We start from the raw sequence: 15,711 nt of genomic DNA, 5'->3' as shown, positions 1-15,711 counted from the left end.
CTCTCTATGTGAGTCTCTGAGAAAGATGTGTTCAGGCAAACAGATGCTTTTAAGACTGCTCCAGAAATGCAGCTCATGTTATATACTGCAATCAGTGAACTGAAACCAGGCCTGTTTGGGATTCACTCTGTTCAAACAGTGAACCCTGCAGATCAGATGCAGAGGCTGGGCAGTGTGAGGGGAGGAGAGAGATCCTGCTGGGAAAAAACTGTTGCTGAGAATGTTTTCTGTCTTAGCAAAGACCATATTCCTTATAACCAGGAAAAAGACACTGAAAGGGGATTTGTGCATACCCTGAGACACAGCCTTACTTCTTATTTCTTATGGCAGACATTAAATAAGGTGTGATCTGTTAATTTTTTTTTTTATAATTAAGGCAACAAGAGCAGCTCTGGCTGCAGAAGAGTCAAAGATTGAGAGGCTGAAAGCTCGGCTTAAGGAACTGCTACGGTTTTCCCAAGATGTGCAGCCACATGCTGAGAGTGTTGTCTCTGCAATACAGCAGTATCAAAGGTACTGGGAACTCTGATAATGGTGGGCAGATGGGGGGAATTTTCTCTCAGAGATTGTCAGGGGCCTAAGAAAAAAGTGATATGCCATCCAATTGTAGGTGATGGGTAGAAAAAAAAGCTTTTGATAATTACATCCGCCTCTGTGTTTCAGTCAAGCTGTAATTTTAGCCATTTGCTGGGAGCTGCAGGCTCCTGGTCATTTTCAAGCAATGCTCTTACATCATTAATGTTGTGTATGGTTTGAAGAAAATTAGATTGCTGGCAGCTAATTTGATCTAATTAGCATTTTATAATAATAATTTATGTATTTTGCTTGCCTTTCATGCCAGCAACTAGAAAATCAGGACAGGAGCTGTGGTAGTAAACGGTTCAGAAGAATTATGGCCCTCCCTTGTTGAGTTTGTTGCAGTGACTCACCAGCCTTAGCAATTATTTGGCAGAGTTTATTCCCCTTCTCCTGGCAGCTCATATGCATGTTCCTGTTTTCAACTTGCCTTGGGTTGGAAACTCTGAAAGTTTAGCCTCTCCCAGACTTCAGTGTTTCCGTTTCCAGGCTGCCTGGAATCAGGAAGTACAGAAGCTGCAGCAAATTTTGCAAACTAGAAGAAAGGATCATTTTTTTAAGGGAAAAAAAGAAGGTCAGTTCTTTTCCTGTATCCCAGCTTATTTCCCTCTGTGCACAGTATGCTGTCCTGCTGGAAGGGTTATAGGTCATTGTGGGAAAGGATTGCAGTTTAAAAACTAGCAAGTAAACAAAGCTGAAAGAGGAGCAAAGAAGGCAGGGACTTCTCTGAGTAGAAAATGGCAGCTGCTTCTTTGCCAGCTTCTCTCCAAAGCTTCTTTGGGAAGTCTGGCAGCTTCCCACTGAGCCTGGCAGGGGCAGCAGAGCAAATGGCAGAGGACGTGTAAAATCAGAACTTTCTATTTGCGGAGCTTTTGGCCTCTGCAAACTTGGCTTTGTTCAGCCCCGTCATGGCCCAGTGACACAGGTAAGATTTCTGTGTTTATGGAAAGGCAGTATTGATCCTGCTTGGCATTGCTCTCACCTGCTTGTCTTGTGAGTTTGCAAGATACTGTTCCTCTGTGAATATAAAGTTTGGGCTGCATTTTGCCATATCAGGCAGGATTCTGCAAACTGAGAAAAACAGGAGGCAGCTGCATGGGGTGTGTCACTGCTGGGCCTTGTCACTTGGCTGTGTTTGGGCTGTGCTCTTTCTAAGAGAAGCCTGGATATTCATTGAAGGTTTGCTGATTTAATTTTTTTCCCCCAATAATAGAGCTGTATATATATGTGGATACATATACATAAATACAAATACTTTTTTATCAGAATGACCTCTATGTACTAATATAAATTCAAGTAGTTCTGCAAAATTTAAAATAATTCCATCTGAATAATAAATACATAAAAATGTATTTTTCACTTTTTGTGTTAACATAAGGTTATCAAAGACTTTTTAATGTAATTTTTTAGAGAAACAAAACCTTGTTTTTTACAGGCAACTGCAGTTACATTCTAGACCCTCTTGATTTGTTCCTCCCATGAGTCAGCGAGGCTGCTTCGATGATGTGATTTGTTAAATCACACTGGTGACTGCAGCCAAGAAAGATCACATACAAAGGAAGACTACTGGTTACTAGAAAAGCAAAGTAGCTCCTGATACACAGTTACACAGAAGACAAATGCGTCCTGAGACATCTAAATAAAGTTTAGTCAGATGTCTCTGACTGACAGAGCAGCTGTTGGTACGCCACAGCAGGCTCAGGCAGTAAAACAGACTGAGGCTTTTGTGTTGTGTATGGTTTACACCCCAGTATTGTGTTAATTCATGCCTTGAAGAATAGAATGTTTGGGCTTGGATTTCTTCATAATCCTTCTCTTGGTTGTCACTTTATCCCTACAGTGTTAGAAGCAAGACTTCTAAAATGAGCACTGATACAGAAGCCCATCTGTGGACACTCATCCAAAATCCCCTGCAAAGTTTTGAGCAGTGGAAGCCATCGGTCCAGATGCTTCTGGAGACTCCAGAGCCAGAGCTGGCTCACATTGAGGTAGCAAAGCTGTTGCTGAGTTCAGAAATGTGGGTTTGACCAAGCCTGCCTGCAGCTGCCAGGCAGCAGCAGCTGGAAGGTGCTGCCAGTGTGGCAGGAACCCCCCAGGAGGGATGGAGCTCTTTACTTGGCGCCAGCTGTAGCATATTGCCGTATTTCTGCCTTCCCTTTGGTTAACTGGAGTGTCAGCTGAGCGGGCTGCAGAAAGTGCTAGGTATCTTTAACAGCAATGATAATATTGTTTAGCATTAGCCCAGATCTCCCTGGGTGGGAAGTTTGTGGACTCTGTTAAAGAATTATGTGGTGATATAGATGTGGGGTTAAAATGCACGATTAGTGCATGTTCCCAGCAAGGTGTGTTTGTTACTTTGTCATCCCTGTGATCTCCAGAACAAATGTGTCTGTGAACAGGGATGGAATTTATCCTCAGGATGAGCATTCAAGCTGTCCTTTCTGTTGGTTGTTTAGGCCTCTCCTCTGCACAGACAACTCTTTCCATAGTACAGCTTACCTCTCTTTCTGTTCACAAAATGGATGCAGCTCTGGTGCCTCTAACATTATCAGGAAGATTTTTCCTTTAACTGGGCACTGTCCAGGTACCTTCTGTTACCCCTTGTTGGCCCAGCATGCTGTTTTTACCTGACTTTGTTGTACTGCTTTGGTTGTGTGACTTGCGTGAGAATAATATGGTTATATGATTTTTTTTTTTTGTATGATCTCACTGGAAGAACTTTTCTCCTTCAGGCTGCTCTAGCTGAAAGCTCCCAGTTCAAAGAAAAGTTGATGACATTACAGGTAAAGAAAGATGTGCTAAACAATGTCCTTGGTGAGGAAAAAGCAGAGTCTTTGCTTCAAGAAGTAGCTGAAGCTTCAAAGGAGAGAGAAATTCTACACAAAAGTCTGCTGCAAAGCAAGAGCAAGCTCCAGGTGAGCTACAAAACCCATATACTGACTTTGCCTGTGATAAAGACAAAGATGAAGTCTTTACTATGCCAGTTTTATACATATAAATTTAGTACTAATCCCTTTTCCTAGGTTGATCAAATATTCAAATTAATTTGTCATCTGTTGCATAGTATAGCTCAGTGTTTGTCCTGAATATGAAGCAGATATTGACAAAACACAATGCCAAGGTATATCTATTAAATGCTGGACCTGTTTTCTTATTTCTCCATCTAGAATTTGATATTGCAACATAAGAACTTTGATGCTGGTTTTGCACCATTGCAGAAGAAATTATCTGCCATCAAAGCCAAATTAGATCTGGAGAAGGAACCATGGCCTGACCTCTTGGGTAAAAAGACACAACTCCAGAGACTCCAGGTACATTACAATATTGCTTGGCCATGTTATCCTCAGCTAACTGTGGTTCCTGTTTGTTCATATTTTCCTAGCATTGAGAATTTGGTATCTTTCCCCTCAATTGTGTGTTAGATAATTTCATTTGGTCCAGTTTATAGCATGAGTAAATGAAATTAAAGCAGTGCAGATGAAGCACTGGCAAACTGAGCTTGAAGGAAGGAAGAAGCAGCTGGAGCTGTTGGTGGTACACCTTCTTGGGCTAGTTTAATTGCTAAAGAAAGTGTATCCTGACACTTCCCACTAGCAGTTGGTTCAGGTTAACTTCCTCAAAAGAGTTTCCACTGTTCCACTTCCTTCTGTATCCTCCTCTTTCTGCTCTTTACCTTGTCACTTAGCTGTGACACATGCTGGATTTACTCCATGGCTGATTCAGCTGCCCAAGATTAAAAAAAAATAATGGGAAAAGACGAGAATGTTTTGGTTAGTGTTTTGAAGTGGTTCGGCAAAGGAGTAGAGCCTGTTGAAGGCATACAGTGGGATTACATACCTGGGAGAGGGAAGAGAGGAGCAGGAGGAGAAGGGAGAGGGGATGTGACTGCCACGGTGAGCTGTGATGGTTCACCTGTACTGTGGCACTTCATCCTTGGTGACCACAGGGTGTTATCACCACACTTCTTTGCTGGTTATACTATGGCTCCTTTGGCACTTCTCAGCAACTTATCTTCTTTGTTCCCAGTAACATGTAAAGGACATCCAACTATTTTTTTCAGAAACATTTACTCTTAGACATAAAAGCAATTAATTTTCTCTAATGGCGCTGGTTGTTGCTGTGGTTTTTTTTCTCCTCACACTGTCAAATGAAGCTACCTTTGGTGTATGTTTCTGAAAGTCCATGCCATGCCTAACACACTACACACATGGAATCTGTCTTTTCCTCTGCAGATGATCCAAGATGACTTGGCAGAGCTTGCAATTCACATGGAGGAGGTAGAGAAGCTTGTTCAGTCAAATACCACACACAGGCATGAAATGAACCAACTCTCATCTGATTCTCAGGCCCTGAAGAGATCACTGGAGGTAACATAAGGAAGTTTTTAGTTGCCTGGGGAGTTGTCAGTTGCCTCTATTTAAAAATATTTTAAATCCTCTTTGAGCAAATGACATTGCGTGCTTTGAGTGACAGATACTTTTATTTCAGGGAAAGAAAGCACTGAATTCTTAAGACTTTGCTAATTCTTCCAGGTTTCTCTGATTATCTCTAATGTGATTTCCCTTGGGGATAGGATGCCACCCACATGGATTTTGTCTATATAAACTGTTTCTGGAGTGGGCCTGATATTGCTGACCAAAAGAACTCATATTATCATGGTGGTGCTTGCACTTCACAGATTACAGGAGAGGGGGTTTGTACCAAAATGTTTGGGGGTTTTGTGATCTAGAAGTTAATGAGAGAAAAGTGCTGCATTTGCATAAATACTTTCCTTGTCCTGAGGCATTTTGTAGCTTGCAAACATACCTATAAAGTGACCTACAGAGCAATCTCAGAAGATTCTCAGAAGAGCTCATGAAGTTACCTTAGCTATGCAGTTCACTATAAAATTGTGTGTGTTTAAGTGTTATCTGAGCATGCACTGTGGAATTCTAATTTCAATTTCAATCATCCCATTTATCACTGAACTGAACTTTTGCCAAATAAATCTGTACAGTCTTTTCTGATTCAGAGAGTGTAAGATGTATTTGATATTGACTGGGGTACAAAAGCCCCAGACATGTAAAGTCTCTATTCCCTTTCAGCTGAGAAGGAAGGGAGCTATTCTAGTTCTTAATACCCCCCCGTGTGGTTGAACTCAGGCCTGCAGGAGCTTGGAGGTGTTTTCCACACTACTGATGCTAAAAAGATAGGGTTTTTTGTCTCTCAATAATAGCTGCTTTTTTCCTTTTTCCCCATGAGGTTCTGTGCCCATCATAGTGTTAGAGCCAGTAAATAAAGTACTTTTGGTCTGTCTTTGGTTGCTGACATCTTTTTATCATTTGTAGATGATGATACAGCAGAGTGAAGACCACGTTCAGAAGCACTGGGCATATAATGACAAACTGTCTGACCTCCAGCAGTGGATCTCAGTAACCAGGGAGAGGATTGACTCCTGCCAGGATGCTGATGGGGAGCAGAACACCGAGGGCAGGCTGGAAGACCTGGAGGTGAGAAAAGCATCTTAGTTTAAGATGTTAATTATTCACTTTGCAGCATTCAGACATTAAGAGTGGGGGTTTCTAGTGAGGATTTGGTGGTTCAGGAGAGTAATGATGTGTGTTTCTCCTGCAATAACTGTTGGCTGCTGTTGCCTCTATGCTTTGGCCTGTGTTGTGGGATGTGCAGCCATGTAACAGACAAGAGCAGTGAAAATGAGTGTTGAGATGGATAAATTACTATCCAAGGATAGGTGGTCTGTTCCTGTCAGAATTATCTCTCTGAGCAATACCTGCCTTTGCCTGTGTGTACTCATCATTATATTGAATATTCCTGCCATTTTAGCTGGCCTTCTACTTGTTGAACTGAGCTGGTCCAAAGCTGCCAGCTTTTCCCTGTGTACTTTGCATGTTAAATTCACTCTAGTAGAATACTTCAACTGGCAGCTGTCTCCATATGGGAGACCAAAATCTTCCATGGGAAGGCTACAGAAGGAGGTGCATTGACATCTTGCACCCTCAAAGTCCTCCCATCAGCTCTTTGACCTATGTTGGCTCTTTGGAAGCATCCATAGCATGTTTTTTTCCCTCTAGGTATGTTCTAGCTAGTGCCAACAAAACCAGCATAGTCCTGGACTGAACACGACTTTCAGTCTGACATAGGCTCCACTTTACCCAGGATACTTAGGAGTAATTTCAGGGCTTTGCATTTCAGAGATTGCTGGCTGAGTTTCCAGATAAGGAGATCCAGCTGCACCTTGTGGAAGCTCATGGCCAGTTGGTCATGGAGAATTCTTCTCCAGAGGAGACTGCCCATGTCCAGGCAGAGCTGGATCAGCTGAAGGAGTCATGGAAATCACTGAAGGAGATGGCAACTGGGTGAGTGCTCATGTAGGTCTTCCCTATGTCCCTTCCATGGGGTTCTTTTTACTGCAGTAAGAACAGACACACATGAGGCTTTATGCTCTGTGCTGTGAAAGTGAAGAGCCATACCACAGTGCTAGAAGCAAGATGAGATTTTATTTGTTTGTAAACTGAAAATGATTACTTTTAAGAAAACCTTTTTAAGACTCTGTGAACCACAATGTCTGTGAATCTTCCTTTACCTCGTGTTGGAGTAGGCACTGTCTTATGGCCTGGCTCACTCTTGTTCTGCCAGTCTGTGGCAGAGGAAATTTGGCACAGACTGGGTGACTTGTGCTGTTCTGTCTCATCTTCCTGTTCTCTTTAGAGAGGCCTCCAAGGAGGATGTATCTGCAATGGGATTTGTGCCTTTTGCAAACCTGCAGAACTATAAGCAGAGCTAAAAATCTTCTCTTTAGCTGGGAAATGAAGACTTAATTTAATTTGCCTCCACTGTGTTGTGCTGATATGCTGCTCATATTTGCTAGTCTGTATTAATATTTAATGGTGTGCTGCACATATGATTGTATTCATACATACTGTCAGAATAGGCACAAAAAATAAATTACAAAATTGAGGAAGGTTTGATTGTACTGCCTCCTGTAAACAGAAAGAAATGTATATTGCCAAGATGTTATTTTTAGTCCCCTAAATAAAAGAAAACAAAACACTTAGAAATGTCAGAACTAGAGTCCTGGTGCAGCTGTGAGACATTCTGGTTGGGAATAACTTCAATAGTAATATTGTTATTAGTATTAATAATTATATAATAATAACAAAAATAGTGCTGTTTCCCCAGAGCTGTCTCCTATAGCCCCAGTCCCCAGAATGTGGATGTTCACTGCACTGATATCTCTGGTTTTGTGTTTCCAAGCCTCCTCAAAAAGTGGCAGTTAAGTAGACCAGTGGCTGACAAGAAGAAGAAAAGAGCATTTGTGGACAGCAGATGGATGTCTAGACCTGCTTTCCACCTTTTTGATGTCGACCCCAACCATAAGCAGGTGAGATGGGGACTCTGTGTCTGCCTTCATGTCAGCTTCACAAGAGCAGTTTCATTGTCTTCATCTGATATGTGGGTTACAAAGTTGGAAGTTAAGATTTCATAGTCCTTCAGAGGAAACTTCTGACATAACAGTGAGGGCTTTTTGTTCCTGTTGTTCTGTATCCCAGGAGAAGATGGGAGAAGGGCAAACTGCAAGCAGCCACTTGAAGCTCCTACGTGACTTTGAAGAGTGGCTCCGAGGAGAAAACGCCAAACTGACCAAAATTCTTGCTGGGACTCCATCTTCTGCAGAGGAAATTAAGGAACACCATAGCAAACTTGAGGTTAGTTTTCAGGGGGTGAATGGAGAGAAATACTGCAATAAGTGTGAACTCTTTCAGAATTAAAAAATTCCAAACAACAACAAAACTCAGAACCACTCCACCTACCAACCAAAAACCCACAACCCCCCAAAAACCCCAGAAAATCCTCAAGAACAAATAGACAGAAAATTCAAACACTATACACTCTACTGTATGAGACTCTAGAGTAGATGAAGCTCAGGAATTTAGGACAATTTTCATCCTTTCTACTAGGAAAGATATGGCAGAACCAGAGTAGAAGGGAAAGGAGCACCTGGCATTTATCTGTTGGGCTGGACATTTCCAATGTGCTATGCCAAAGGTGTTCATTAAAAGAAGCTGATTAAAATCACTGTCAAATCAATATTTGTTCTCACTCTTCCTGTGGACTCTAGCCAAATGCCATGGCAATTTGTTAGATTTGTTGGATTGTTAGAAACTAAACACAGGAATATCCAAGGCTAGAGGAGTCCTGCAGGTGAATTTCATATTATTTCAGGCCAAAAAAGCAACAACAAAAATAAATGTATGTGTAAACCACTGTTTTATCAAATGCTGATTTAAAAAGTGGGGCCTTCCTGAATCCTGAGTTGCTGCTGAGCCTTGTCTTTGCCTTTAGGAACTGCAGTCTCGTGTGCCTCATGGTCAGCAACTCTTTGAGGACCTCCTTCATCTTCATCCTGTGGTGGGAAGTTCTGAAGACCTGGAGGAGCTGCGCTACCAATGGATGCTCTACAAATCCAAGCTGAGAGAGGCCCTGAGCTCACCAGTAAGTGACAGCTGCTGAGCTCTGCCATTGCTCTTTCAGGTTGCTTCACATTGCTAGTCTTACTTCAGCAGTATTCATGTGCAATCTGCTTAATTAAGAGTTGTGTGCTTTTTCCCTTTGTACCCTATGCTCAAGAGATTTTGAGATGGAAGTTTCAAACCAGAATAGTAAATGGCAAAGAGTGATGCAGCTGGGATCTGAGAAGTGTTTGTGTGTGTGAATACTTTGGGTGTGTGCCTGGTTCTGGGCACACGGATTTCTATTTTTTGCCCTTTCTCCACCCAACATTCTCCACAGAGTTATTTTTTGACAGTTCCTGCAGTAAGAATATATTCACTGTTCATTATTTGTGCCTCCTGCTGTGAGACAGAATAGTCACTGAGTGAACTGATTCAAAGTAACTGCACAAAAGGACTTAGTCCCTTTTGAAACTGTCCTTATAGGTTAATAATTTGGAATGAAATAAAGATGAGACAATTTAATTCAAAAACCAAATTATTAAAGAAGTTACCTAGTTGTTATATATAAGACATGCTAAGGGTGGCAGAATTCATCATCATATATAAGATATTCCAGGGCATGCTAAAGATACTTCTATGTTCTTAGCATAAACATATATAATTATTAATTAATACTTTTCTAGCTTAACTACTCACATTATCTGATAAGATTCAAGATACCATAATCAAAGGATTAGAATTTACAGGTTTGCATTTGGTACTTGCTGTATATGAGGGCTTTCAAACTTGAACACCTAAAGTTTGAGACATTTTAAAATTTTCTGCCTTGAGAAACCTTTTCTTGAAATCCAGAGCTTTTTTAGAATATGAATCCTTTAAAATGGATGGAAGGTAAGCATGACTTTTATTAATAAAGAGCATATTTCTGTGTTTGCCATTGATTGTAATGACTTATGGTTTGTTAACCAAAACCTTCTGTAAGCATTAACATAGTCAATAGGTGTCAGTAAAGTCAAAGCTATTGCTGGGAGAACTGCTCATCTCATTCAAGTAGTCAAGAACCTAAAAACATGTCTTCTTTCTGCCTAATGTTGTTAAAAAGCCCATTAAAAAAATCTCCTGCTGGTTCACTCTGTCCAGGTGACCATGAATATGAAAGAAACATCCCCTGTGTGGTGAATACTCATTTGCAGGCTCCTCTAGGATCTTAACTTCATGCTTCTTTTTTTTCTTTTCTTTTTTTTTCTTTCTTTTAAACAGAATGCTGGATCTTTGGAGGAACCAGACAGATTCAGAAAGGCAAGACAGTTTCTTATTATTAAGCTAAAAAAATGTTTGACCAGACATTTTGCAGAAAATGGTTTTAAACTTTTCTGAAGATTCCTGAAATCAATTAGCTTATTAAGAGCCACTCTTAAAGAATTTATTAATTCTTTCCAGATTTTTAAATGAAAAAATATTCCAGAGTTTTTACTCTTGAACTAGGCTTACTATATCTCTAGAAACTAAATATCCATTTAGAGAGACTATTTAGGAGAGGAGGGAAACTCAGTTTTTATACATCTACATGCTATATGAATTTAATTCATTTTTCAAAAGAGACCAAGAAAGAGCCAAAATATCTGTCTAAAGGATTTAGTGGTTAAGTGCCTAAAAAAAGTTTTGAAAATGGGACTTCTAATTCTTTAGACGCTTCTGAAAAAAAATGCTTTGGATCAATCAGCCCACCTTCTTTCTAATGCAGAAAGCCAGAGAAAGTCAAGAGATTTGTCTAATGCTATTAGACTAAATCCTTATTCTAAGCAGCAGAATTTCTCCTGTGATGGATTTTCTTTTTGAAGTGATGACATAAGAAACAGAAGCAGTACAGGAGATGATAAGGAGAAGCTAAAAGAAAACAAAATACTGCCAGTTTCTTATTAAACCAAGCAGTACTTTTGATCCCATTTTCATAAAGTCAGCAAATTTTTCTGTCACAATTTGCTTTGTTTGTAGAAGCTGTTCTGCTTTGTACTGTCACCTCACTTTCCATTTGTGTTTAGAAGGAATAGAATAAGGCTTTATTTGCCCAACACAAAGGAGATTGGATGAATAATGTGTTGCAGGATCATAATCACATAGTCATTCCAAGGTAAATCAAACCCTTGATTTCTCCTGGTGCAACACCTCTGTAGAAGAGACCAATATTTAAAGGGTGCAGTACAGTGCACTTCAAGGATGGCCAGAAATCAAGACTTTGCTCATTCTGATGAGATATTCCTCTTATTCTCAAATGTGGAGTAGCAGCTCCAATATTTTTACCCAGCAAAGTAGTGACCAGTTTTAAGGCAGTTCTCACACCTTCCTCAATAGTTTTGGCTGCAGTTCAGCCTTGCTGAAGACCCCCAAAGACTTTCTGTTCTTGCCTGTCTGGCTCAGCATTAATTGTTTCAGCCAGTAAGGTCACCAGAATTTTTCAGGCTGGAAAAACAATATGACATTTTAATACTTGGTGTAGAGGCAGCCAAACATTTAGTAGTGCTTCTTTTCCCTAGAAGAGGCTCACAGGGATATTCCAGAAGACTGACCAGGGAATTCTCTGATTTCATGTTGTATGATTGGTCAAGTTGTTTGTAGGGAAAACAAAACAAAAGCTTTAGGCATAAGCATGTCTCCAGTACAGTTAGATGCCATTTTTAATTCATCTGCCTCGCCTGCCTTGGGGTACATGGTATTTATTCACCCTTACATTCTCCAAATTAGACTAAAGTCTTCAGTTAGTTTTCAGAGATACTGGCTTAACATAATGGCAGGCAGCAAACATTTGTCAATTAGGCCTACAGCAAGAGCACAAAAAAAAAAATCCACTCTGTGAGTTTTTAATAGCTACTGAGCACAAAGAGAAACAGCTCAGGGTGGAAAGGACTGAAGAACTGAAATACCTCATAAGCATGAGGGAAATGGCTCCCATTGCACTAACAAGTGATTTGCAGTTTCCCTTCAGCCAGTACAGATGTTGCTGTAACTTATACCCTGCTCACTTCAGTGAGATTTCACTGACCTCAGGGCTTTTATTCTCTGTTTAAACAGTAACACTACAACAAGAATCCAAGTGCTGGAAGCAGAAGTGTCTTTTTTTTTTTTTTTTTACATTCAGGTTTTATCAGGATGTGATACAGTGTTGCCATAAGATTTTTGAGCACCACTTAAGAGAGCTAGAAAATAATGTTGATCCCTTTTGGGTGTATCACTGTTTGGCCTAGGAAAAGAGGAAAACCAGGCCAACTGCAGAATTCTAGGCTATGGAGTTTACTTTAAATTCAGATTTAGCACCTAAAATGTGGCTGGAAATGAAAGAAAGATTAAACAAAATATTTTTGTATGCATGAATATCTTTTCAAAGCTATGGTAAAGGAAGCCAACTACCTTGAAGAGAATGGCTGGTCTCAGGAGTTGGTATCTGCAGAAAGTGCAGATGGCTGCATCACTGTGCTTGCAACAACCAGTGAGTTTGTATAATATAAGATCAGGTTATCTCTAATTTGTGAGCTCCCTCATGCTCTTGAGTCACACAAAATCAGCAGAAGTGGCAGAAGTTGAGGTATTTTTGGAGTGCTCTCTGCTTTTTGCAGCACAAGGTCCCCAGTGACTCTGCTTGTCTCTCCTGTTGGAGCTGTGAATATTTTGCAGCAGCAGCAGATCAACATGGAGAAGGGGAAGACCCAGCTACAACCATTCTCATTTTACTGCCTTCTGGTTTTATTCCATTTCTAGCCTACATGGCCGAATGTTGGGCAGAATAGAGCCTACTCCATGAATAGTAATGTGCTTTTTTTCCTGATCATTCATCCATTGCTGAGGACATGGCCCTGCCACTGGTGCCCTTAGGAGCAGAACAGCCTAATGATTGTGATGTGAGTGACTTCTTGTTGATTAACTAAAAGCAGTTGCAGGAAATTGCACTGGCTGCAGTGAATTTTTAGCAGGTGCCAGTGACAGCCAATGTAGATGGATATTTCTGCAGGGTACCTAGCACACTCAAGAACATAATCAAGCAAGTGCTCAATAATAACTATGATAAATTGTACTTTCAAAGGTTGGCTCCCAGCTACCTGAAAATATTCCATGAGCATTCTTAGCATAAATAGGAAGTAGAAGGCTCATTATTTACAGGTCTAGGTAGCACTGTTTGATTTATTTTCTCAAGTTCTCAGAGTAATTACTTCCTTGCTAAACAAACAATCTGGCTTTATTGTTTGTACAAACAAAATAATTAGAATTCATTACATCAGTGGTCAGCTAATTGCTTCCTTTGAGATTCTGCTAAGAGTAATCTCCTGTAACATACAGGCAGAAGGAACATGTAATTTAATCTTCTTTAGAGACACCATTGATCTGGAGTCAATCAAATTAATGCAGTCATTCAGGAAACTGCAAAGCAAGAGCTGCCACAGCTTGCCAGGAAGAAAACAGTGCTGTGCTCTGCTCTGCCCAAGTGCAGATATGATGAGAGTTCCTCATGGCAGAAAAGCACAGCATTCTGTGGTAGTGCCTGTGGTAGTGATGCCTCTCTACTGAAAGTGGTTTCCTCAGGTCCTGTTGGTGTTATCCCCTTGAAATCTTCTGTACAATTACAGTCTTAGTAAAATGAAAAAGACTTATAAAAAAGTTTAATATCTCTCCATTATTTTTTTCATCACTCTGCCTATAAGCCCGTGTTTACCTGTTTTGGGAATTATGCCATGACCCAAACACAGGATGAAGGGCGTCTTAGCTTTAAAAATTAGCAGATAGACTTATTTTCTCCCTGCAGTGATGTTTGCTCAGAAAGGAAACTTAGTCAAAAAAACCTCAAAAAACCCCACCTCCAGAAAAATCCTACCTGCCCATTCCTAACTCAGACCCACTGTTAAGTATGCTGAGCCAGGCAGCAGCATCCCCTTCCTTTCCCAGCAGGCTCACAAGCTTCCCTTCATATTACTGCACCTGGGAGACTCCCTGCCTGTGTGCTCTGATTTCTGGAGGTTTCATGTCATTTTCCAATTTACATTGCAGTGTCCCCAAATGTTAGATAGCTGGGGCTCTTTGTTTGTTGTTTATCTGGTCCTGCCAACCTGTGCCTTGCCAGTGCTCTCTGCCTGCAGCAGTGCTGGTGCAAGGAGGTGCCATCCTGCGTCCCAGGACACCTGGTTCTTACTTTCCTTTCATGCTTGTGTGGTGTTTGTTAGGCAAGTGGTTGGTACTCCCTGCTTTATGTGAAGAGATGTGTCCTTTAGCTGCAGATTTTCACCAAGGAGATAGCTTAGAATGATTTTCTCAGCAGATATAATTTCATGTCCTAACTGAAAGGTAAAGAGAGAGAGATTTGTTGAGCAATAGCAGAATGCAACCACTTTTCAGTATACACCTGAAAAAACAGGTTTTTAACACAACTGTAAAAGGCACTGTAAGAAAAACATTTCTAATCATTACCTCTAATTTTTATACCTATTATTTATTTAAAAGTAAGCCATCATATTTTAGAGTCTTTAAATAAAATGCAAATATATTTAAATTATGTATAGTGACTGCTGAAGTTTAAGAAAGGTTTGATCTTGACTTGCGAGAAGTCACTTTAGAGAAGTTTCCAGCAAAGCAGCTGGATACATACATTGTTGACATGATACACCAGATTTTGACGTCAGTAACTTCTTCTACAAGTTCTAGAACATTGTGTCTTTCTTTCAGTTTTTATTCTTTCTATGCTTATTTTAATTAGTTTATTTCAACTTGCAAGGATGAGTGGAAGCTGGAAATTGGGAAAAGTTGTTTTACTCGCCTGCCTTCAGTGCTAGTTTAACAGATCAGGCTGTAGCTCTTGTCCTGTGATATGCTCCTCCTGAAACATGTCATGCTGTATGTGCACACAGAAGCTAACCTTTATAAATCCATTTGTGTCACAGTGGCATATGGCACAGTGCTTAGTTCTAAGTGACTTTGCAGCAGAAATTCTGAAATACCCACCATATGTGGCTGCTGAAACCTCAGATACGAACTGCTGGCTTGTTTCCTGTTTCTTTTAAATGAAGCCTCCCTGGAAGATTCTAGATTATCCCCCAGCCATGGTGAGGTACTCCAGAATCTGCCTTAAGGAAGAAAACAGTCTTTAATTTGCCTGTACACTTACCTATTTACATGCATATGCTTATGCATTTCAGAATTGAAAGGAACATTAAGGTTGCAAAGTCGAGCAGTCTGAAGATGGAAAATGTCAGAGCTAAAATTGCTTCTATGGCTGCAGTTAACCTCTCTTCAGCATTCTGGTTCATTCTGGTAGCTCTTTATGCAAAGGAGAATGATAAGCACAGGGATCAATGGGGTCCCAGGCACCCCCTACTTATTCCTCACTGCTGGTTCCCTACCCTGGGCAGTGTTTACTTTTAGGAAAATACAGCTCTGAACTCAGGGTCTTGCTGTCCTTTTGCAGAGGCCACGTAACCTCTAATCAGCAGAGGCTGATCCTAGTTCCTGATGTGGTTTATGGGATTGTGCTTTGCCCAGGAGCATGTTGGATGCTCAGTTCTGTGGTGACAGTAGTATCCAACTCCCCTAAATTATTTCCTTCTTGAGAAGGCCAGCTGTGATTTGCAATGTGTTGTTTATCTTGGAGAGGGGCATTCATGGCTCTGAGTTGAGAACTGATGGGAAGCCCAACTCCAAACAA

At 40.7% G+C, this 15,711-nt stretch overlaps 1 protein-coding gene across 4 annotated transcripts in view; it reads left to right on the top strand.

The window, feature by feature from the left end:
* Positions 1 to 15,711, top strand: part of SYNE3 (spectrin repeat containing nuclear envelope family member 3) — a 65,682-nt gene that overhangs the window by 32,981 nt on the left and 16,990 nt on the right. For 3 of the 4 annotated variants that reach the window (XM_030948895.1, XM_030948898.1, XM_030948896.1), the window contains exons 7-17: positions 377 to 513; positions 2,417 to 2,564; positions 3,309 to 3,491; positions 3,744 to 3,887; positions 4,809 to 4,943; positions 5,904 to 6,065; positions 6,769 to 6,932; positions 7,831 to 7,957; positions 8,127 to 8,282; positions 8,920 to 9,069; positions 10,290 to 10,328. In XM_030948895.1, the coding sequence (XP_030804755.1) occupies positions 377 to 513; positions 2,417 to 2,564; positions 3,309 to 3,491; positions 3,744 to 3,887; positions 4,809 to 4,943; positions 5,904 to 6,065; positions 6,769 to 6,932; positions 7,831 to 7,957; positions 8,127 to 8,282; positions 8,920 to 9,069; positions 10,290 to 10,328 (1,545 nt within the window). The remainder of the gene's footprint in view (positions 1 to 376; positions 514 to 2,416; positions 2,565 to 3,308; positions 3,492 to 3,743; positions 3,888 to 4,808; positions 4,944 to 5,903; positions 6,066 to 6,768; positions 6,933 to 7,830; positions 7,958 to 8,126; positions 8,283 to 8,919; positions 9,070 to 10,289; positions 10,329 to 15,711) is intronic. The other variant, XM_030948897.1, reaches the window with a different exon arrangement.

The sequence above is a fragment of the Camarhynchus parvulus genome, chromosome 5 (genome assembly GCF_901933205.1).
Source record: "Camarhynchus parvulus chromosome 5, STF_HiC, whole genome shotgun sequence".
Lineage (NCBI taxonomy): Eukaryota > Metazoa > Chordata > Aves > Passeriformes > Thraupidae > Camarhynchus > Camarhynchus parvulus.
This window is presented reverse-complemented; position numbering and strand designations above follow the sequence as displayed.